Below are 21,666 nucleotides of genomic sequence, written 5' to 3'. Positions count from 1 at the left end.
CAGAACGCTGCAACTGTTTGACTGTGAAGCTCCAGAACTGTTCTGTGGACTACCACACTTCACCTGACTTTCTAATCAGCACTTTTGGTTGAACTGTTCCTTTAACACTTTGTACAATCTCTGCATGTACTGGATTCAGTCTCAGCTGCTCCACTGCAGCTTTTTATCCGTCATCTCAGCGCTCTGTGGCTGTTGATGAAGAGATCTCTGATGTTCATCAGGCTGCTTCACACTGCAGGTCAGATTCACTCACTGAGCCTGAAACTGGGACTCTGTTGGTGAATTCACTGTTAGTTTAACTGTTTATTTATTTATTGAAGCTGTCAAATCACTGTGACAGGTGTTCAGATAGTTAATATGTAGTTTGTATTGTGTCTGTTGTTGAGTCCACAGGGTGGACAGCAGTGCGGGTCGGTCTGGTTCTGATGGCGCCCTGCAGTGAGTCTCTCAGCTGGACTGTGACTCAACTGTTATTTTTAATTCTGGACGGCCGTTGGCGTCAAACTTCCTGTAAGAGGAAACACCACGATGACTTCTGTCATTGCTCAACTTTATTCCAGAGAAAATCATCACAACACATGTTCTTCTTTTAACTCTGCTTCAAAACACAGCGCTTTAAATAAAACATCTTATTTACAATCTGCAGCACGTCAGCTGTTTACGGCTCGGATGCTTCTATGTCTTTTTAGTGCTGGTCGGCTGGCCGATCTGTGATAAATCCCCGAACGACGCTGTAGCTGAGCCTCGCTTCGCTGGTTTGGCCTGACGGGGACAAAAACACAGAAACATTTAAAATCAAAAAAACATTTAGTGTGGAATAAATAAAACAGAAGCAACATGCACAATCATCAGAATCCTGCCCTGATGTTTGAGACACTGTTGAACTCTGGGAGGTTCAGAACATCAACGCTTCAACCTCTGTATGAATATTAAAACAATACTGTGGGGGTGACTGTTGGTCTTTACTCAGATTTGTTATCAATATTCATCAGTTATGTGAATATAAGGACAGAGTGGGTGAAGGTGAGTGTCAGAACAGCCTGCTGACACGTTATGACATCACAATGTAACGATCACGTGTACTGATGGATGAACGTGGTGGCTGAGATGAAACAGAATCAGGTGTACGCACAGGTGAATCAATCTGAGGCAAAGACAGTGTGCTCTTATATCCGTCTCTGTGCAGACACACAGTTGTACCTGACCCCAGGTGTACCTGACCCCAGGTGTCGTCTCACCTGTGACTCATGAGGCTTCCAGCCAATCATGTAGAGGATCTCGAAGGTGGCAGGGACGGACCCGTCCTCGTTACCGTACATCTCTGAAACACAAACACATGATGAAGTGAAGCAGCTCCGTTCAGCTGCAGTTAAAGGAACAGTTCAGGAGAAGTTTAAACTGTCAGGGTTTTATTTTCAGCCACAGTGAGCTGACGAGTACAAATGACCATCATTAAAGCTGACATGTGATCCTGCAGAGAAACCGTCGAGCTTCTTCACCAGCAACACAACGTTCCTCCACATGTTTGTGGTCACTCTGAAGAAAACCACCCTCACTGTCACCTCCTTCTGACCTGTACCTGTGTGCAGCACTGCAGCCTCAGAGAGAGGAAGTTAAAACATGTAGAGTGCCAACGCCAACAGAAAAGTGTCTATATAAAGCTGGTGTGGTGTGTCAGTGTGGATCATGGTGAGTAAAAGGCACCAGGTCAGGTTTAAATAAAGGAAACAGTGGAAAAACAGAAAGCAGAAGTGTCAGGAAGAAGTCTGCTGCACCGACATGAGGAGGAAACTGTGTGTTGGCAGATCTGAGGTCAGTTATCTGAGTGTTTCTCAGGTGTTCTGGTGGCTCTCTCACCTTTATAGATCGCTGCTGCTGCTAACATGGTGTCTCTGTGCAGCAGCGACCTTCTGTTCCACGCACAGTTACTCTCACCCATACCTGAAACACATGATCGTCAGATCAAAACAACAAGAGCAAAAGTAAAATACCTGTAAAGTTTAAAGGTTCAGCAGCTGCACATCTCAGATTTATCTATTTTAAGGCCGGTTGGATGTTGGAGGTGAATTACAGTCGATACCTTGTAAGTCCGTCATGACTTCAGTGATTCCTGGATAGTGAACCTGAACGTCATCGATGTCCTGACAGAGACACAAGAGACGGTTTGGATTCAGTCTCAGTGTGTTCACATTTCTTCTTATTCTCCTGAATGTTTAACTGTAAATGTGTTACGTTGCGTACATTCATTACTGCCAATTTTGCCTGGGATGAACACATCGTTAACAGTTTCTTTTATTTCATAGTTTTCTCTTGTATCTATAATTCAGGTTAGAGGGAGTTCTGATGGATGGTGGACTCTGTGTGGTTCTGACGGTGGTTCTGTTCCTCACCACAGTGAGCATGCTGAAGCCGGCCTGGCCCAGCAGGTTGCCCAGGTCGGTGACGGCCGTGTAGGGGGAGACGTGGGGGGAGAATCCTCCCTCCCTCTCCGTCTCGGCCAGCTGGAGGGAGCAGCGCAGCTCGTACAGCGTCTCCCCGCCAACCATCGCCCCGATGAACACCCCGTCCGGCTTCAGCACCTGGTGGATCTGAGCGGAGGAGGAGGAGGAGGAGGAGGAGGAGGAGGAGGAGGAGGAGGAGGAGGAGGAGGAGGAGTTGGAGTTGGAGGAGGGGTTAACGTGAAGAAGAGGCTCACATGGACTTCCTTTCACCACAAGTAGAAAACTAAACTATGGAAAATCGTTTCCTGACTGAACTGCGACCTCTGCTGGGAGATCATCACGAGGTGGATGCTCACCTGTCTGAGAGCTCCGGGCAGATCGTTGATCCAGTGCAGACTGAAGGAGGAGAACAGGAAGTGAGAGTGAACACACAAACATTAAACATGTGAACGACACAGCTGGCCTCCTCTGTTTCCTCAAGTGTGAGTCTGTGGAGGCAACACTTCTGGTGTTTTATACACCAAATAAAGTCAAAACATGCTCACAGAATACAAAAAGGAAGGTGAGACAAACACCAACGTCTGTGTTCTCGTAGATTCAAAGTTTACAGTTAAATTCTCCCTCAGATCCTCCTAACATGTGGAGAAAACCTGAACCAGCACAAAGAAAATATAATATTTAAAAACTGTTTCACCTCAAGCTGCTCACCACCAGGTCGAAGGTGTTTTCTTTAAACGGCAGAAACTCCTCGTCAGCTAGAACGCAGTGAGTCGGGATCTCGCTCTGTCTGCTCTGTTTCTGGAGACGAGAGCCGTGAAACGAGTGTTAATCAGCATCATGTGCCAACATTCATAAAGGAACAGTTCACCTAAAGATGAAGATCCAGTCCTCGTCTCCTCCTCCATGCTGACAGAACGCCAGCTTCACAGTAAAACAACTGAAGCAGCTGGAGACGTGATTTAAAATGGAGAAACAACCAAATAAAATGAAAGAAATTAACACTCGAACTCGATTAAATCTTTGCCGAATTATCTGTTAGCACTTCCTGTTAGCAGTGAACCTGTGGATGTTCAGACGACTGTCACTGGATCACTGTGGTACTGAAGAGAACTTAAAAACGTGATGTTTCTAAGGCAGGTTCTGCTCATGTGAGGAGAGTGTTTTTATTTAGGATTTCTGAGTGAATCCATAGAGTCCTCCTCTCCTCCTCCTGACTTGACTTCATATCATCAGGGAGGACTGGATTTACATTTTTTGCGTGAACTGTTCCTTTAATTCATATTGTGTCATCAGTCCCTAAGAAGTGACTGTAAGGATTAATGTATCTATTAACAAACAATGAGTCTGACTGTATGAAAAGATAACGAGCAGGTAATAATGTAACGACACTCACCAGAGTTTTCTCTGAGACGTCTGTGAGGAACAAACGCTCCACCACATCCTGAAACAGCGACAGACACACAGACGGGACAAAGTCAGAGTCAGTGCTGCAGTGTTTACCTGGATCAGTGAGGTCATCAGACAGATCCAGGTGTTCACTGTACCTTGTTTAAATGCTCTGCGATGTGACTCTTTCCAGCACCGATGTCCAGAGCGAGAGGAAACGTCCTGAGAGGACGAGAAGAGGGAGCGACGATAAGAAAGAGAAGACAAACAACAAAAAAACGTGAAAAAGAAACAAGCTGTGATGTCATAAACTCACCTCGTGATGTCATAGACCCGATCTGCCACCCGACTGCCCACCTGCAACACAACAAGCTGATCTTACTGCACTGTTTCTGTTGACATGATCACTTCTTCTTCTAAGGATCAATTTTATATTTTACCCACTCTCATGTTTTAACATTTTATTTTACTGTGTCTTTTTACTCTCATCTGTTAATCCTCCTGTTATAAATATATATAAACATAAAACAACATATGGGCCGATATAAACTGTATCTATGATTTGCCAATATCAACCAATAACATCGATCAATCAATATATCGATCGGTCTGTAATAAATGTAGTGAAGTTAAAAGTACTTTATCTCCCTCTGAGATGTGCTGTGACAGAAGACAGCATGAAAACACTCCAGTCCAGTACCAGAACCTCAGTACCAGGACCTCAGTACCGGTACCTCAGATGTGTACTCATTCTTGTGTAATTGTACTTGGTGACGTCACAGTGTCTGTGGGCTCCTACCTCGTCCCTCAGGTAGTCGTACTGGTGTCCGTCCTGCAGTGAAGCGGCCCAGTTCTTCTGCCTCTTCTTCATCTCCCTGTTGAACACGTTCATGGTGCCCCTGCCCGATACCGACAGCCCTCTGCGGGCCTCACACCTCGGCCCGGCCGGGAGTCTGCAGCAGGAGGACGGGAGCCGGCTCCAGGTACCTGACGAGGCGGCCGGAGCGGGAGCGGCGGCCCGCAGCCTGTGCAGGACGGTCCGGCTCACTCCGGTGCTCATGGTGCTGCTGCGTCGGGTCCAAAGTCAAAGAATCAGCTGTGAATTAAAGCAGAACCTCTTCACACATGACAACAGAACCCGACATGCTTCCTGTCCTCCACAGCGATGACCTCCGAGGACAGCAGGGGGGAAAACACGGAACTGGATTCTGATTGGTTCAGTGGAAACTATGGAACTGGACTCAAACATTAAAACTATTTTTCCACCAACTTCTGTTATAATTACTCGATCCACTGTCTTTTAATTTAATTCAATTTTAAAGCAATTGCAGTCAAAGTAGGTAGGTACAGCAGTTTGTAAGATCAGATGTTTTGGTGTGATCTATTATTGATCATCAATCAAATTACAAAATAAGAGAAGTAAGATCTAAAATGCATCGAAAAAATATTTTTGAGTAACTGTTAACAGTGTGAACTAAAGTAACATGTGCGATAATAGTTTGGAGTCATATTAAAGTCATATTTTAGACGTTATGTTAGTTAGAAAGTGTTTTGGGAGTTTCCTGTGGCCTTGATGCGCGTTTTGCCTCGTTAGTCCCACTTCGCTTGCCGTACTGAGAAAGGGGCGGGAGAAGCGCGGGGTCACGGAAGAGTTGCATGCTGGGAAAACACGTGTGGCAGAGCATCCGAGCGGTTCAGGTAAAGACTGTTGATTATTATCACCGTTAAACAGTCTTTTAAACCTGTTTTTATACCTTCTCACAGGTTCTTGCTCAGGTTTGTGTTGCTGTTTGTTGTTCCGGGTTTTCCCGCCGTTACTAACCGTCTTCACTGTCCGGACATTTTGTTTACAGCGCGGCTCTGCTGAGCTGAACCGAACTTTAACGAACCACTGACACAACACGAGTTTAACAAGACAACAGTCCAGACACCTGAGCTGAGACAAAGTTACATCCCCAGTTAAACCCGAACTTCTGCCGGTCATTAAATGCGATGCTATCAGTTCCAGTAGCTGAGCAGCTAACTGTTTGTAGCTGCAGTAACGTTAAACTACATCCAGTGTTTTCAGTGTTGTTCACTGATCTGCGTCTTCATCAAGTGATTATTCAGGTTTTAAAGTGTAAATATAAGAGCCTACGGTTATAACAAGAGTAGAAACGAGACAGTAAGTAGTATCACATTACAAAGTACAGTCAGTTTATCCACTGATAATAAATAAACACTGATTGGTGCAGATTTAACCAAACATCAGTAAAGCATGTTAGAAAGTCCACCAGAGGCTGGAAACCAGGATCAGATCATTTAAAGGTCCCACATGAGGGAAACCAGTCCTGGGTGCGATATAAATACTATACTCTACTATATATACTATGGAAGTGTGATATGTGTTTTGAATTTTGCCTTTGAACTAACATTAGCTGTTAGGACTTCCTTAAGTCTGTGATGTCACAACTATACAGTCACAGCCCGTAATCACAACCCAGCATGACCACAGGAGAGCTGAGCTGCTTCCAAACATGCCTGCTCAGTCCTGTGAGAGCTGACCAATCAGAGCAGACTGGCCTTTAAAGAGAAGCACTAAACCAGAGGGTGAATACAGGTGCTGCAGCATTTGATAGCATGAGAAAAGATCATGTGTTGCTGTTTAAACATTGTCTCACGACCTATAAAAGAAAGTTGCACATTAATGATATAAGAAAGAAGCTTAATGGTCGCTGTCCATGTTACCTAATAATGTTTCCTGTTTTTTCTGTCAGGTGACAAGTGAAGTTTGCCAACATGTCGTCCAAGAAGAACAAGGACGGCGATGAGCGCTTCCTGCGGGTGCAGAAGGACCCCAGGTTCTGGGAAATGCCAGAGAGAGAGCGCAAAGTCAAGATCGACAAGCGGTTCCAGTCCATGTTTCACGACAAGCGCTTCAAGGTGAAGTACACGGTGGACAAGCGAGGACGTCCCATCAACCACACCTCCACAGAGGACCTGAAGCGCTTCTACAACATCTCCGACTCCGAGGACGAAGAGGATGAGGATGACGTGAAGAGCAAGAAGGTGGCGGAGGGCAAGAAGAAGAAGAAAGTGAAGGAGAAGCTGGTGAAGGCTGACGGAGCGGTGAAGAAGGAAAAACCAGTGCAGAGCAGAGATGCTAATGCTAAAGCAGAGCAGCCGGAGCGAGGGGTCCGAGTGTTTGAAGAGGGTGAGCACATGTTTCTGATTCTCATGTTTCTGTTTGTGTTTGAATTTGTGCTTTTGCAGAGTCTGTGGAAGTCAAATCTGATGTGTTGCATTGTTTCATTTTGAACTTGAATGTATTAAATCAGGTTTTTGTTTCTGAGATTTCTGTCACTGCAGAAACATGCGACTGTAACCCTGTAACCTGATTTTCTTCAGATGAGGATGATGAGGAGGAGCAGCATTCTGCAGAGGAAGATGGTGTTGATCTGGGAGACAGTGTCACAGATGGCAGTGAGGAGGATGATGAGGAGGAGGATGATGGAGACGAGGAGAGTGACGAGGCGAGCGGATCAGATGAAGAGGAGTCTGGTCTGGATTCTGAGGAGGACAGTGACAGCGGGCCGGATCTGGCCCGAGGGAAGGGAAACATCGAGAGCAGCTCGGATGAAGACGATGATGACGACGTGGATGCCATCTTGAGGAAGGAGGAAGAGGAGATTGAACACGACTGGGGAGAGCTGTGCAAAGACGCTCCACGCAGCGACGAGGTGAGGCGACGTGACGTCTGGTCTCTGCTCACCTGACCAGGAAACATTTGAGCTCTCACTGAGTTTGTGGTTTGTGGATGTTTGTCAGGTTACTGCCCGACTGGCCGTCTGCAACATGGACTGGGACCGGATGAAAGCCAAAGACCTGCTGGCTCTGCTGAACTCATTCACACCTAATGGAGGAGCTGTGCTGTCTGTCAAAGTAAAGATCTAAATTACTACAAACATTTGAATGATTCAAAATGTTTGGGGAAAAAAAGCAACAAATCTTGAACCATCAAAATTTTCCACATAAAAGTTGCTTCAAAATTAATTGATTGATTTCCCAATCATTTCAGTTGTACTTGTATAAACTGTAGTTTAATTTATAACAAAGAAAATCATGTTTTAAAACCTTTTATATGATGTGCAAAAATCTTCATTCTAAAGTTACTTGTAACTAAAGCTGTCAGATAAATGTGGTGTAATCAAAGAAGAAAGTGCCTCAAATGTTGTAGTCAGTCACATAAATACATCACATTTTATTACATTACACCACAGCACTCGGGGACAGGTGGATGTTGTGTGTAAGTGAGATTGACAGCAGTGCATGCTGGGTATTGTCCAGATCTATCCATCAGAGTTTGGGAAGGAGAGGATAACGGCAGAGCAGACGCAGGGACCGCTGGAGCTGAGAGCTCTGCCCGACGACTCGGAGGACGACACCGAGGAGGAGAAGTAAGACACGCACACAAACACACACACACACACACACACACACACACACACACACACTTTAATGTTACCAAGTATAAACACCTGAAATACATTTTAAACTACTTCATGCTCACCGATCATTGATAGTATGTGTTCTTCCTCTGGATCTGACGTTGTGTGTGTGTGTGTGTGTGTGTGTGTGTGTGTGTGTGTGTGTGTGTGTGTTCTCAGGGTTTACAGAGAGAAGATGCGCGACTACCAGTTCAAGCGTCTGAAGTATTTCTACGCCGTAGTCGAGTGTGACTCGGTCAACACGGCTGCCAAAATCTACGAGGAGTGTGACGGCTACGAGTACGAGAGCAGCTGCTCCGTCCTGGACCTGCGGTAGGATTTCACACACGAGCGCACCGGAGAATACAAGTTTAACTTTTTAAATGAAACTGGTCTCATTTAAACTACTGTCGATTCTCTTTTTCACTTCATGTCTCTGTTACCAGGTTTATTCCTGATGATGAGAAGTTTGACGAGGAGCCCAAAGACGTGGCGACGGACGTAAACCTCTCAGCCTACACACCCAAACTGTTCACCTCGTCTGCCACAACAACCTCAAAGGTACAGATACTGACGCCGTCCAGAGAAATCCTTCATTACGTCCACTGAGGAGGTCATGGTGGAGTTTTACTGCAGTGGAATTGTGGCATTTCTTCTTCTGACTAATTATAAGTAAATTTACTTCTTCCGACGCAGATTCTAAGTTACATTTAGTTAGAGTGTCAGTGACGGCAACTGGAATGAAATGGTTAATGGCAGCTGTGACAGACTCGGGTGTAAAGTTGTGGTTTAAATATGACAGCAGGACACAACTTCAAGATGATGTTTGTAGAGAACAAGCAGCAGGACTGATGTGTGTGTGTGTGTCTTTAACCAATCAGGTGCAGCTGACGTGGGATGAGACCGACCACGAGCGCGTGACCGCCCTGAACAGGAATTTCAACAAGAATGAGCTGCTGCACATGGACTTCAACGCCTATCTGGCCTCCTCCAGCGAAGAAGAGGACGACGAGGAAGGAGGGTTTGAGTTTGGAGAGGAAGAGAATGACGACGATGGTGTCACAGCCGGAGGTGAGACAGAAGTGTTGACGCAGCCTCGCTGTTTTGATTCTGTGGTGGGATGAACAGCACTCAGGAGTTGTGACGTCTTGTTGGTGTTGTAGCTTCGCAGACAGACGAGCCCGTCGTGGAGCTGCAGAAGAAACCTCAGAGCGAGGACGACAAGAAGAAGCAGAAGAAGAAGAAAAGTGAGGAGCAGATCTTAAAATACAGAGAGCTGCTGAAAGGGATCCAGGAGAAAGAGAAGAAGCTGCAGGAAGACAAAGCCATGGAGATGGAGATCTCCTGGGTGCCAGGTACGACCACACCTTTTCACCTGCAGCTGTCTGAGTGGGAAGTTGTTCTATCAAAGGCATGTTGAAGGTTGTAGAGCTGCTCTCACTCAGGTCAGGTGTGCTTCACACCTTTCTGATTTTAACACAAGTGACCTCATTTCCACCACAAACAGTCTGAACAGCTGATGTTGGTTTATTTTCCTCATCAGAGATCTTTTCATTTTTTTGCGAAGATGGTTCACTCTGGACAGATTTGAGACACTGAACATTGAATCTCAATCTTTTCTTGTTTCTTGTTGAATCACTTACAGCTGGTGTTTTACCTGAACTGTGGAATCTTTTTATTTTTATTGCTGAATATTATTTGAACTTGTCAAACCTTCAAAAAGACAGCAGCTTAAAAATCAAGCTGTTGCGTTAAAATACTCCGATCTTCAAGTCGTGATGTGGATATTCTACATTTCACTTCACAAAACATCTACTACTGATTCTCCAAATAAGCATGTCGGGCCAGCAGGTTGTGATAAAGTCTACAGTGATCATTCCAGAGGTGAACGTACTCAGCTTGTGTCATGAGTGGATTTTACAGCAGCAGCCTATTATTGATTTAATCTATTTGTAGTTGTTTGACAACTTTATTCTTCACCTTTGTTCGTTGAACACCTTTCAGGCCTGTTTAGAGCTCAGCAGCGCTCACCAAACACTGTCCGCCATTGTTGTTGTTGTTGTCAGGTGCACGCTCATTTTTTCCCAGATACAAATACCAAAATGCAAAGAAAAACATTGATATTGGAAAATATGTGGACAAGAGTTTAATAACTGTGCGTGCAGGACTGAAGGAGACGACGGAGCAGCTGGTGAAGAAGAAGTTGGAGGGGAAGGATCAGCTGACGCCCTGGGAGGACTTCCTGGAGAGGAAGAAAGAGCGAAAGAAGCAGAAGAAGTCTCAAAGAAATCAGGTGAGAACAGCGACACAGTCAGGAGGTACACACAGGTGAATGCAGCGAGATGTTCCCATGTTCTCAATCTGAGTCCTGCATCATTCAGCACAATCAGTCACACACGACTCATTAAACACATTTATTAAGTTTCCTCAAGCTGTGAGGTTTCATCAATCAGTTGTATTTGTTGTCTTGTATCAGGGAGAAGAAGAAGAGGAGCTCAGCGAAGAAGATCTTCCTTCAGACGTCGATCTCAGTGACCCGTTCTTCGCCGAGGAGCTCGCTGCTACAGGTGATCAATACTGTCTGATCATCAATCAGTCAATCACAGTCGGGTCCAGAGGGCAGCTGTGTGTTGTTTATCACCTGTTTTATTATGAAACTGTCACGTTGAGGCAGAACTTGACACAATCACTGATGAAAAGATCCCATCACCATCTTTGTTTTCCTGCAACTTTGAATTTAGCAAGAATTAAATGATCCTGATTCAGAGTCAATATCAACAGCTGGCCAATAAAGCCCGACTGAAGCTGGAGTTTTGAGGCGGACACCAACACTAATATCAGGGAGGAAGACATTCAAATATCGATCTATCAGCAGATATTCTCAGACAGAAACACTTTTTTGCAACCATCTCTCAAATGTGTTTGTCAATTCAACAGAGGCTGGATGTTTTAAATATTAACAATAAACTTCATATCAGTGCGCTGAACACTGAAACAGTCAACTTCACTGGAAACAACACATCTGTGACGGCCAATAAAGGCTGACTGGTAGATATTTGTTGATTGATTGATTGCTATACTGTATTTTTCACAGGCCGATCTGAACACAGCTTTAGGACAGGAGCCGCAATAAGGGAGCAAAAAAAACTTATGAACATATTTTTTTTGAATGATCTTCACTTGAAATCACTTTAAATCAGCCCAGGCATCAGTTTCTGCACCGTATTCTTCTGATGTCAACAACAATATCGGTCCGTGATATCAGAACCGATGTATCGGCCGGGCTCCAGGGAATCTTAAGTTACTTTGAAAGTGGTTAAAAAGATGTTGGATTATTATTGAGGGAAATATTTTCTCATCTGAACCTTAAATTCAGATTCTACTTCTGTATTATTGTAGTTTTGAAGCGTATAGTTCAGTTATTATCCTGTATCTGTTATTGATGAAGTACATTTACAAAGAAGTATTAATTAAATATGATTAGATTCCGTCTGTTAAATAACTTATTGTAGTTGTTTTGTCACACTAATCTAAACATGTCAATCTTGTATTTCTGTATTTATATTGTTACTTGAAGCAGAAACAGATTTGACTTCATAATTATAGTGTTAAAGCAAAAGACGTGTGTGTTGGCAGTTCAGTGTTAATGTTGTCTGATGTGTCTGCAGACATGAAGAAGAAACAGAAGAAGAAGAAGACGACGCAGGAGGAGGAGGAGGAGCGGACAGCTGAGGAGGAAGAGGAGCTGGAGAAACAAAAGGTCCGAGTCGAATCCCGACACGTATAAACCACCAAACATCAGATCAGAGAGCAGCTTCATGCTCAGCGTGTGTTTGTGTTCGCAGGCGGAGATGGCGCTGCTGATGGAGGACGACGGAGAAGACGCCAAACAGAAACACTTCAACTACGACAAAATCGTGGAGCAGCAGAACCTGAGCAAGAAGAAGAGGAAGAAGCTGCTGAAGAAGGGCGAGGAGCCGCTGGAGGGCGACGACTTCCAGGTCAGTTTGAGTCATGACGGAAACCATTTCTGCAAACATGAACCTATAAATACTGAAGGGATTCAGAGTGAAATAAATCCTGACATCTCCTTAATGATTTAATGTGTCGACCTCTCTGCTGTCTGTGTGTCCAGGTCGACGTCAAAGACCCTCGTTTCCAGGCCATGTTCACCTCCCACCTGTTCAACCTGGACCCGTCCCACCCCAGCTACAAGAAGACGAAGGCCACGCAGAGCATCCTGACAGAGAAGCAGCGCCGCCGAGGGGAGGAGGAGCAGCGGCGGGCGGAGGGCACCGCTGCTGGTAAACAGGAAGCGGCAGGAACGAAACGTGAAAATGACTCAGACGCTCCGACGGTCGAGACCGCCTCGAAGAAATCGATGGACCCGAATCTGTCGCTGCTCATCAAGTCGATAAAAAGCAAAACGGAGCAGTTTCAGGCTCGGAAGAAACAGAAGCTCAAGTAGGTGTGAAGACAGAAAGTGATGGACTGAGTCTCTTCGTCTGCCGGGTCGGTCCTGGTGACGCAGGTTCTGGACCGCTGGGTTTCTGTTTGATGCGTTTGTACATGAAAGAATCCAGACGGACGAGGAGTGAAGAACATTTTTTGTAAAAACTGAATCCTGCTGCCACAGATCATGTTGAAATGTTTTTATTTCTACACATAGAAAATCAGTAAAGACATTAATTCACAGCTCAATTTACAAGATGCTACAGTCGTTACATTGGACCTCATACACGAGCAGAGTTCTTCTTCTGTGGTACATACGAGTGATTCTGATCTTCTGTGCACTTCACAGCTTTGACATTAAGTTTTTGAATCAAATGTCTTGTAAAAAGAAGTAAGGTGAAGATATTTAATAACAGATATACAAAATTAAAAGACTCAGATTGAGGCATAAAAACATCCGGACAGTCCCATTACTTTGTTGTGTTCTGTTATATTTTGAAAATGTTTGGGTCGGACCTTCAGAGTCCGTCTGACGGCAATCTAAAGTGCCAAACAACTGATGAGTGGCGTGAAACGAGGCGCTGCAGTCACGGCTGCTGTTCTGTGGAGGAATACGGACGTTGTTGACAGAATTTAGTGCGTCTGACGGCAATGTGAAGTGAAATGTTCAGTGTTGGAACTGTAGTCTCTAAATGTCAGGCAGAATGACTTGGACAGAGCAGAACATCATTCACAAACACCTCCAGGATCTTTAGACATGAACTCCTGATTAATGTAGCAAAAGAATCAGAGTGAAGAGACTCGGTGATCGTTCACTCCAGCCTTCTACGATACAGCACGACTGTAAAGTTGTTGTTTTTTACCTTGACGACAACTTGTAGAGAACGCAGTCACAGGGTCAGTATTCTCCACCCTGCACAGAATACATCCTCCTGTCATGTAGACGTCAGCGAGAGTAACAGCGAGGCTCGGGACGATTAAAGTAGGACGAATCAAAGGCACTTAATCACCTGATCAATATCTTCTAAAGAGCAGCAGCGTTAGTTGAGTGGGAGTTTCATGTAAAGGCTGATTAAATCTCTCTGGAACCTGTAACGCTGCTCGTGTCACACAGCATTAGTTTAGATGTTCAGTGGAAGGTGCAGAACAAATTCCTACCACGTGTTCTGTGGTTAGCAGAGTTCTGGTCATATTCAGAGTGTCAGCTCTGTTCTCTTATTGGTCGCTGCGCTGCACAAACATCACGATCTTGTCTGTGTGATTACCAGCACAAATCACAAATCCCCCCTGAGAGGTTTATTAAGTGTAACAAGGTTTTAAGAAGGCAGATTATCCGTCTTGTCTGAAAGGGGCTTTAATCACCGTGACGGGGTTCTGATTAGGGTTCTGCTGCTACGGTCCGGGGTATTCAAACACAGCAGCGGCTCCCATCCCGGTGCCAATGCACATGGACACGACGCCGTACGCCCTGCAGCCAGGAAGACACAAGAGAGGAACAGTGAGTCGCGTCGGCGCCAACAAACCATGAGTGTGTGCGGCAGCCGAGACGAACCTCTTCCCTCTGCGTCTGAGCTCGTTGAGCAGCGTCACCACCTGTCGAGCTCCGGTGCAGCCCAGAGGGTGACCCAGAGCGATGGCTCCTCCGTTAGGATTCACCTTCTCCAGCGGGATGCCCAACTTCTCCACACAGTACACGGCCTGAGCAGCAGCAGAGGGTCAGTGCAGCCAGTCACAGAACAGGAGGAAAAAAAACATTTCTATTTGAAGCAAACAGCCAAATTTACATGGTGTCAGAAAATCAGCCTGTTCTCATGTTTGTCAGTGACATTTGAACCAGTGTGGTACCGAACAGAACCTTTCTATGGTTCTCTTCTCTGTAATATAGAGTAAAATAATTTGTAGATAAATATCACTGATGTTACTTTGAAAGAAGAAGCTGTTCAAAGACGTGGGAGCAGCTTGATGAACACAGATACAAAGTAGATTTTTAGTACTTGAGTATTTCCATTTTCTGCTACTTTATACTCTCAGCATTACTTTTAGTTACAAGTTACTCTGTAGATTCAGATTATTCAGTGTTGATAGGCTTTTAATTGTGACACATTACCAATCAGATAGTGTTTTGGAGGAGACGTCACCTCAGAGCCGAAGTAGCACGTTTTAAAACTGGTTTTATTTTTGTCACAATCTGTAAATACTGAAAATATGCAACTCTGCTGGTTTCATACCAATAAAACTTCTCTCACACTGTTTTAAGACACTACACTGCTGTATGAAACCAACCAGTGTCCTCAGCTGACCATGATGATGATGATGATACTTTCAGTCTGAACTCACCTGACTGGCGAAGGCCTCGTTGATCTCAAACACGTCAATATCATCCACAGTCAGTCCTGAGAGAGGAAACAGTTTTATATCCAACTTGTAATACAACAACGTGACTTACAGGCTACACACAGTTAGCATGCTAACATGCTAACATGTAACCCTGTGTACAGCTGAGGCCGACCTTCGATTTTCATTTAACAATAAAAGAGCACAGTGTAGTTTTGTAGAAGAAATTCAAACTGATTTTTAACATTTACAACATTAATGAGGTAATAACACAAACTTTTCTCCATCAGTGAATAAACGAGCTTCTCTCAGAGGAAAATAAAGCAGATTTGTGCCAGTGAGGATCTTTTTCTTCATCACATCTACAGACTGCTCCTTTAAAAGCATGACCACCGCCTCTAACATCGTACCAGCCTGCTGCAGAGCTGCAGGGATGGCGAACGCTGGTCCAATGCCCATAACATCAGGAGGGACCCCCACCACCGCACTGGCCCTCAGGACCCCCAGGACCGGCAGCCCCAGAGCCTCCACCGCAGACCTGCGGCCAATCAGCACGGCCGCCGCTCCGTCGCTCACCTGGCTGGAGTTACCTGAGACAGAAGGACCGATTAGTGCCTGCTGAGACTGATCGGGTCACTGGCCGGGCACAGCTGAGGACTCACCTGCTGTGGTGCTGCCGTCAGGTTTGAAGGCCGGCCGCAGTTTAGCGAGTCCCGCCAGAGTTGTTCCCGCTCTGATCCCGTCGTCCTTAGCGACCGTCACCTGGCGCTCCTTTCCGTCGTCGTCTACGATCTTCGTGTTGACGGGAACGATCTCCTGCTCGAACAGACCCGAGTTCTGCGCCCGGGCGGCTCTGTGGGGACAGAAGCAGGACGCTCAACATGTTTCAGACAACAGACGCATTTAAAAACTGTTGTCAGTCTGAGAAATGTTCGCGTCGACACAGCAGACGGTTACAGCGAAGTAAAGTCTGATTCATCGTAGCAAGCTCGACAGAAATAACATATTTTGGACTGAAAAAGTGTTTCTAGACACTTTCACCTATAAAAAACATCACTTTTGTTGTTCCTCCTGAAAAAGATTTTTTTTTTTTTTCGTGTGTGAAATGAGGTGGGAATTTTCTCAGGAGGGTTAAAAAATGTTCATGTGTTTCGCAGATGAAAAAAACTAACTTTTTCAAGACAACATTTTTTTTGATTTGTTTTATCATGTGAATTTTTCTTTACTTTACTTTTTCCCAAATGTGAAAAAAGAATTCTCCAAAGTAAAAAAAAAAAAATCTTTTCACAGATAAATAAACAGATAAAAATCATTTAAGAGGTAAAGAGTTTTTTTTTTAAATCAAAAATAAGGCTTTGGCCAGAGAAAATCTTTTTTTAATGGATGGAAAATATTTGGAGTGGATTTATTTTCTTCAGAAAATAATCACTGGCTGCAATATTTTTTTCTCCTGCAAAACCTTTTTTTGCTCAGTATGAACAGTTGGGAAAAAAAATAGAATTTTTTTTGTTTCATCATGAATTTTTTTTTTTTGCTCAAAAGGTGTTAGGCTGAGTGAAAAAAAGTGAGGGGGAAGGGTCATTTTTTAAAGTGCTTTTGTATTTTTTTTACTGCCAAAACTCAGTTTCACACATGAAAAACAAAACAAAATCTTTGTTTCACGCATGAAAAACTATTTTTCTCCTGGAAAAAAGAAATCCACTACAAACATATTTCACACACAGACTTTTTTTCCTGAATTGTTTTCATCCACTCTTTTTCTCACACATGAAAAAAAAAAAAAAAGTAAGAAGAAGTTTCACAAATTTTTTTTAATGATTATGCAAAACTTTTTTTTCCACCAGTTCTCAAGTAATAAACACAGGAAGGAAAACTGTTTGGATCGGAACTAGAAGAAAATGTTATTCAAGATAAATGATGGATTAATTAGTAAATGTTTGAATGTCAGCACATTTGTTACTAAAAACGTCTGACATCATGAAGGAGTTTTAAGAAAATGTGTTTTTTCTTCCTGTTAAATTATGAAAACATATGAAACAGGTGTAATAAACATTTACATTTCTTTCTGCGTCCAGACAAACAAATCTTAGAACTGGACTCACTTCAGCTGAGAACTGAGAGCGAAGGCGTCCTGTTTCTCTCTGGAGACTCCGAATCTCTCCGCGACGTTCTCCGAGGTGATGCTGTCAAACAAACACACGTACGTGAACTCACTGCTGTCTGAAGGCTCCAATCACAACCACACTGCTGCAAGAAGGCCCAGTGAAGCGGTTCTGATTCTGATTGTCTAACTGGGTCTGAAGAAAACAACATAGAAGTTTTGGATTTATCACAGACGTTAACAGCAGAAGTTTTGGGATTCATAAAGTTTTTTTGGGAGAGGAGTTTTAACAAAATGTGCTCTTAAGATAATATTCGCGACGAGACAGATTTTGGTGGCATCTAATGGAATATTTGGCTAGAACACGACAGTTTGAGAATTTTTATTAAAACAATATAGTGACTCAATTATGGGATTATAACAAATTCCAGGGTGGTGAATTTTGTGTTTAGCACTTTAAAAAATCATGATTACAACAAATAATTTGAAACTTCACAGCTATTTAATCTTAAAATTCCAAAATAAAATCATTTCTCTATTTGTGCTGACAGATCTTTGGGGGAATAACTTGGATGTTTTTGGTTTGTATGAATTATTTTTCGAGCTGTATTAGAAAATGTGAGCTAATCGTCATTTGGAGGCTCTGTATCGGTGCTGATCCTGGAGGTTATCAAAAACTTCAGATATGGATATATTGGCTGATACACCCATATTTTTGCATTGATCCCTTAAATGTTGTTATCAAACACAAAGATAAATAGTGAAAGCAAGATATTTTACAGCTGAATATAAATATTCAATAATATAATTTGGGGCGGCAATAGCTCTGTCCGTAGGGACTTGGCTTGGGGACTTGAAGGCCGGTTCAAGTCCCACCCAGACCAAAATGAAGGATGTGGACCGACAGTTGGAGAGTGCCGGTTCACATCCTGGGCATTGCTGAGGTGCCCTTGAGCAAGGCACCGTCCCCTAACACTGCTCGTTGGGCGCCGTGGCATGTGTGGCAGCACCTTTGCTCATCTCCTCTACACTGCATGTGTGTTTGTGTGTGCGCACCTGTGTGTAATGTGAGTGGAAAAAAGAATTTCCCAATTTGAGATTAAAATAGTATAAAAAAAACAAAAAAACAAATGTTACTCAGAATACGCCGATATCGATCGGCCAATATCAGCCAACCATTTAATTGTGATTATAAAAAACAGAAACAAGGAGCTCCAAAATGTATTTAGAGATTAGACGAAACAGTTTTGAGATTACAGAATTTTTGGGGGATATTACATGATTATAATAAGAAATGTTACACCTGTAAAAATACATCTACATCTGTGATTACAACAAAATCATTTTGAGATTGATTATCAAACTTGAGGCTTAAAGCAAGTTTAGGGATAAAGTGAATTACAGAAGTTTAATTTCTGAGCTGAAAGTAATTATTTTTGGGATGTTGATAAATAAGTTTTTGTTGGTACTGTATTTAATGTAGGATCAGAACCTTCAGTCCAGACTGACTGGCCTACAGAACAAACTGGACCCTGTCTCTCACCCCATCGGGATGATGCAGTCTCTGGCCTTGTCGTTGTCCATCAGCCTGGAGCTCAAATCTCCTGGATTACCTACTGAACGCAGAGACATGCTCTCCACACTGACACACACACACACACACTTTGTTTTTCTCATGTTTCATCAGTTTTATTCTCCACTCCTGAATTAACCAGATGTAATTTTACTTGTCTTTATTCACAGTTACAGACTCATACACTCACCCACATGCGAGGCCCAGGTCGATGGATCTGCTCCGGATGGCTCCTGCACAGCCGGGGTTAATAACAGGGTCAGTGTGGGTCTTTTACCTTCTTCAGGTTATAAAGAGATAAGTCCAGATTCTACCTGCGATGTTGAACAGCGCCTGCAGTCCAGAGGAGCACTGTCTGTTCACCGTGTAGACGGGGACCGTCTCTGGAAACCCACTGAGAGGAAGACGGAGCAGTGAGACATGAAGTGAGACAGACTGAGTGACTGATGGAGGATGACAGAGTGAGTGATCGGTCTGATCGGACTGACCTGAGGAAGTGGGCCACCCGGGCCAACAGAGCTCCGGCACCAGGCTGCAGCACGTTACCTGCAGACAGCAACACGCGGCTCAGTACACACAGAACATCTGTGCACAGTACAGCGATTATAGAGATATTTAAAAAACGTGAACGAGTTTTGTGTCCAGTTGTCATTCTTGTTTCTGATTTTTAGGTAAAAAATAATAAACTATGGCTGCTAATAGAGTTTATCGTAAGGGGCAGTGTGTCAATTTGGATTAGAAACAGAGAATTCTAATATTTACAATATTAACAAGGTAAAAATACAAATATTTCTCAATCAGTGAATAAAACAGCTGCTCTCAGAGGAAAATCAGGTCCCAGCACTCTGTTTGAAGCTAGAAAGGTGGCAGGGTCTGCCACATATAAACAAAGTAAAACAGTATAAACTGTGTTGTTTCTTTAAGGTCAGTTTGTTTGTTCAGTTTTGACAGAACAAAATCAGCTGATGAAGATCTTACTCTTCTCATTAGCGTTTCTTCAACAAAACTACAGACTGCTCCTTTAATGTGTTTGTTATTGCATTAATGTGATGAAGCGGAAGAAGAAATGAAAGTGTAGTCTCACCCACACAGACGTCTCCCAGCTTGTCGGCTGGCAGTCCAACATCTGTGAGCACAGCTGTCATCACGGCGCTCAGCAGCTCGTCAGGTGTGGTGTCCTGCAGGCAGGTGGAGGGTTAAACTCATCACCACGGCATCACACAGTCACTACAAACACCAACGCACATCCATGTTAAACACTCCAGTGCTGCAGTCAGGTTAAAGTTAAACACTGTTAGATTGGCCGTACTGTGGCATCATCCTGAGAGGAGCGAACTCTGAGGGGTCACCAGGAGAGGGAGGAAGATAAAACTACGCTCTGACACAAACACCTGTTGAGTCTTTGATATTTGTGTAAAATATTGGATAATCTGATTTCTTCTGAACTCCAATGGTTATTCAAATGAAACCAGGTGAAAAGTCAAATGTCTGGACATCTGAAACACGTCACACTGATGTTATCATAAAGTGAAAAGGTTGGGAACCCTCCATATTTTATATAAGAGTGTATTTTCAGATGATCGTGTGTTTTTTTGTATTCAAAAGAAAGCAGCGGTGGAAAAGACACTAAATACAGACCGACAGACACTTTATTGATCCTATTATTTATTAGCTGTCTGTAGCACAAAAGTTTCTGATAAATACCGTTAAGATGTAAGATGTAAATTCTGAGGGGAAATTTAGAAATGTACTCTACTTATATATAATGCTGAGGTGCTCATACATGACTGACATTTGTATATTTAAAGTTTAAAAAAGAAAAAAGAGCTGCAGATGAACACATCAAATATGATATATTAGGCTAATATAATTAACATTAATGGGATTCTGGACGATGAATCCTTTAACTTTGGGTACTTTCAGTACACTGTGGTTCCATATTTCAATACTGTGGTATTCCAACTTTGACTTGAATAAAACAAATGTTAAAATCTCCTGGGTACTCCATTACTGCTGGAAAGTAACTTGTAACTGAATCTGTTTCCCTCTTATGAGTCTGACAGGTTAGAGGTGACAGATTATAGGAATATCACGACATTAATGTAAATAGAGAGCTCTCTGTCAGCCCAGGTGTCTCTGCTCAGGTGTCTCACCTTAAACGCTCCCCTCTTGGCTTTCCCGACCGCGGTCCTCCGTCCATGGACCACCACCACGTCCTCCGGGCTGCTGCTCCGGGCCGCCGCTCCGCACTCGGCCCGTCCCAGGTCCCGCCTGTAGGCCGGAGACAAGTGTCCCGAGATGACTTTTAATCTGTGCATTGTGTCGATGAAACTCTGCGAGGTTACACGTCCAGATTCAGCCCGTCAGGTAACTCGAACTCTGGACTGACAGCGATGTGTTCACTTCCGTGTTGTTCTCCGTCAGGACGGAAAGCGCGGAGGGACAAACTACACAGATTCCGAACGAGTCTCCTCTGTGCTGTTCTGTCCTCACCAAAAGAATTTGATCTGGGACCCCCTCGGCAGGAATATTGATCATGAAATCAGAATAATCTTGTCTTGATTTATTCATTCATTCATTTATATCACTTGTTTAATTTATTGAATATTTTAAAAAAGAATAAAAAACGTTTTTCTCGATTGAGTTGCGTAGTTCGCTTATGCCTCAGGCCGGCCCTGCTTGTCTTGATTTATTTGATAGCTTTAGTTAATTTGCTTCCTTCATTTAAAAACATCTATGATAAGAGATTAATTACTTAAAGGATAGTGAAAGCAGGGTTTATCAGAATCAGAAACAGATTTATTGACAAAAAGGATTTTACACCAACGAGGAATTTGTCTTTGTGGGGAAGGTGCATACATTTAAGACAATAAACAATAAACAAACAGTAATTATGATATATACAATTTAACA

General features: G+C 43.5%; 3 protein-coding genes across 5 annotated transcripts; 1 reads left to right on the top strand and 2 right to left on the bottom strand.

The window, feature by feature from the left end:
- Window positions 1–533: 533 nt before the first annotated feature.
- ndufaf5 (NADH:ubiquinone oxidoreductase complex assembly factor 5) lies at window positions 534–5,023 on the bottom strand. The gene is made up of 11 exons (XM_030411517.1): window positions 4,627–5,023; window positions 4,144–4,184; window positions 3,986–4,049; window positions 3,835–3,882; window positions 3,136–3,239; window positions 2,798–2,837; window positions 2,391–2,588; window positions 2,081–2,141; window positions 1,858–1,941; window positions 1,239–1,321; window positions 534–762 (listed from the first exon to the last, which is right to left on the bottom strand). Exons 1-11 carry the CDS (start codon window positions 4,885–4,887, stop codon window positions 676–678), a joined length of 1,071 nt encoding a protein of 356 aa, XP_030267377.1. The 5' UTR covers window positions 4,888–5,023; the 3' UTR covers window positions 534–675.
- Window positions 5,024–5,432: 409 nt separating this feature from the next.
- esf1 (ESF1 nucleolar pre-rRNA processing protein) lies at window positions 5,433–13,201 on the top strand. Of its 3 annotated transcripts, none has more exons than XM_030407462.1 (14): window positions 5,433–5,525; window positions 6,584–7,020; window positions 7,215–7,546; window positions 7,635–7,748; window positions 8,154–8,263; window positions 8,474–8,626; window positions 8,740–8,854; window positions 9,175–9,364; window positions 9,457–9,648; window positions 10,459–10,586; window positions 10,770–10,860; window positions 11,962–12,053; window positions 12,139–12,294; window positions 12,429–13,201. In XM_030407462.1, exons 2-14 carry the CDS (start codon window positions 6,606–6,608, stop codon window positions 12,759–12,761), a joined length of 2,421 nt encoding a protein of 806 aa, XP_030263322.1. In that variant the 5' UTR covers window positions 5,433–5,525; window positions 6,584–6,605; the 3' UTR covers window positions 12,762–13,201. The 3 variants fall into 3 exon arrangements, with proteins under 3 accessions (XP_030263322.1, XP_030263148.1, XP_030263241.1); XM_030407288.1 differs by having other exon boundaries at window positions 6,584–7,025; window positions 7,214–7,546; XM_030407381.1 differs by lacking the exon at window positions 5,433–5,525 and adding an exon at window positions 5,555–5,603 and having other exon boundaries at window positions 6,584–7,025; window positions 7,214–7,546.
- On the bottom strand, window positions 12,931–21,192 carry acaa1 (acetyl-CoA acyltransferase 1). The gene is made up of 12 exons (XM_030411371.1): window positions 20,907–21,192; window positions 19,838–19,931; window positions 19,242–19,299; window positions 19,068–19,147; window positions 18,944–18,986; window positions 18,724–18,822; window positions 17,182–17,262; window positions 15,742–15,932; window positions 15,490–15,669; window positions 15,083–15,138; window positions 14,298–14,443; window positions 12,931–14,213 (listed from the first exon to the last, which is right to left on the bottom strand). Exons 1-12 carry the CDS (start codon window positions 21,069–21,071, stop codon window positions 14,138–14,140), a joined length of 1,269 nt encoding a protein of 422 aa, XP_030267231.1. The 5' UTR covers window positions 21,072–21,192; the 3' UTR covers window positions 12,931–14,137.
- Between the last annotated feature and the right edge of the window lie 474 nt (window positions 21,193–21,666).

Source organism: Sparus aurata, chromosome 1 (assembly GCF_900880675.1).
Source record: "Sparus aurata chromosome 1, fSpaAur1.1, whole genome shotgun sequence".
Taxonomy (NCBI): domain Eukaryota; kingdom Metazoa; phylum Chordata; class Actinopteri; order Spariformes; family Sparidae; genus Sparus; species Sparus aurata.
This window is presented reverse-complemented; position numbering and strand designations above follow the sequence as displayed.

Excerpts from the sequence above, each read along its gene's own strand:
- ndufaf5 (XM_030411517.1), bottom strand. The coding sequence starts at position 4,887 with ATGAGCACCGGAGTGAGCCGGACCGTCCTGCACAGGCTGCGGGCCGCC. Across the intron at positions 3,883-3,985 it reads TCGCAGAGCATTTAAACAAG|GATGTGGTGGAGCGTTTGTT; the intron begins GTACAGTGAACA and ends TCGCTGTTTCAG. Across the intron at positions 3,240-3,834 it reads ACGTCTCAGAGAAAACTCTG|AAACAGAGCAGACAGAGCGA; the intron begins GTGAGTGTCGTT and ends TCTCGTCTCCAG.
- acaa1 (XM_030411371.1), bottom strand. The coding sequence starts at position 21,071 with ATGCACAGATTAAAAGTCATCTCGGGACACTTGTCTCCGGCCTACAGG. Across the intron at positions 18,987-19,067 it reads GGCGCTGTTCAACATCGCAG|GAGCCATCCGGAGCAGATCC; the intron begins GTAGAATCTGGA and ends CCGGCTGTGCAG. Across the intron at positions 15,933-17,181 it reads GCTCTCAGTTCTCAGCTGAA|AGCCGCCCGGGCGCAGAACT; the intron begins GTGAGTCCAGTT and ends CTGTCCCCACAG.
- esf1 (XM_030407288.1), top strand. The coding sequence starts at position 6,606 with ATGTCGTCCAAGAAGAACAAGGACGGCGATGAGCGCTTCCTGCGGGTG. Across the intron at positions 8,264-8,473 it reads GACGACACCGAGGAGGAGAA|GGTTTACAGAGAGAAGATGC; the intron begins GTAAGACACGCA and ends GTGTGTTCTCAG. Across the intron at positions 9,649-10,458 it reads GGAGATCTCCTGGGTGCCAG|GACTGAAGGAGACGACGGAG; the intron begins GTACGACCACAC and ends CTGTGCGTGCAG.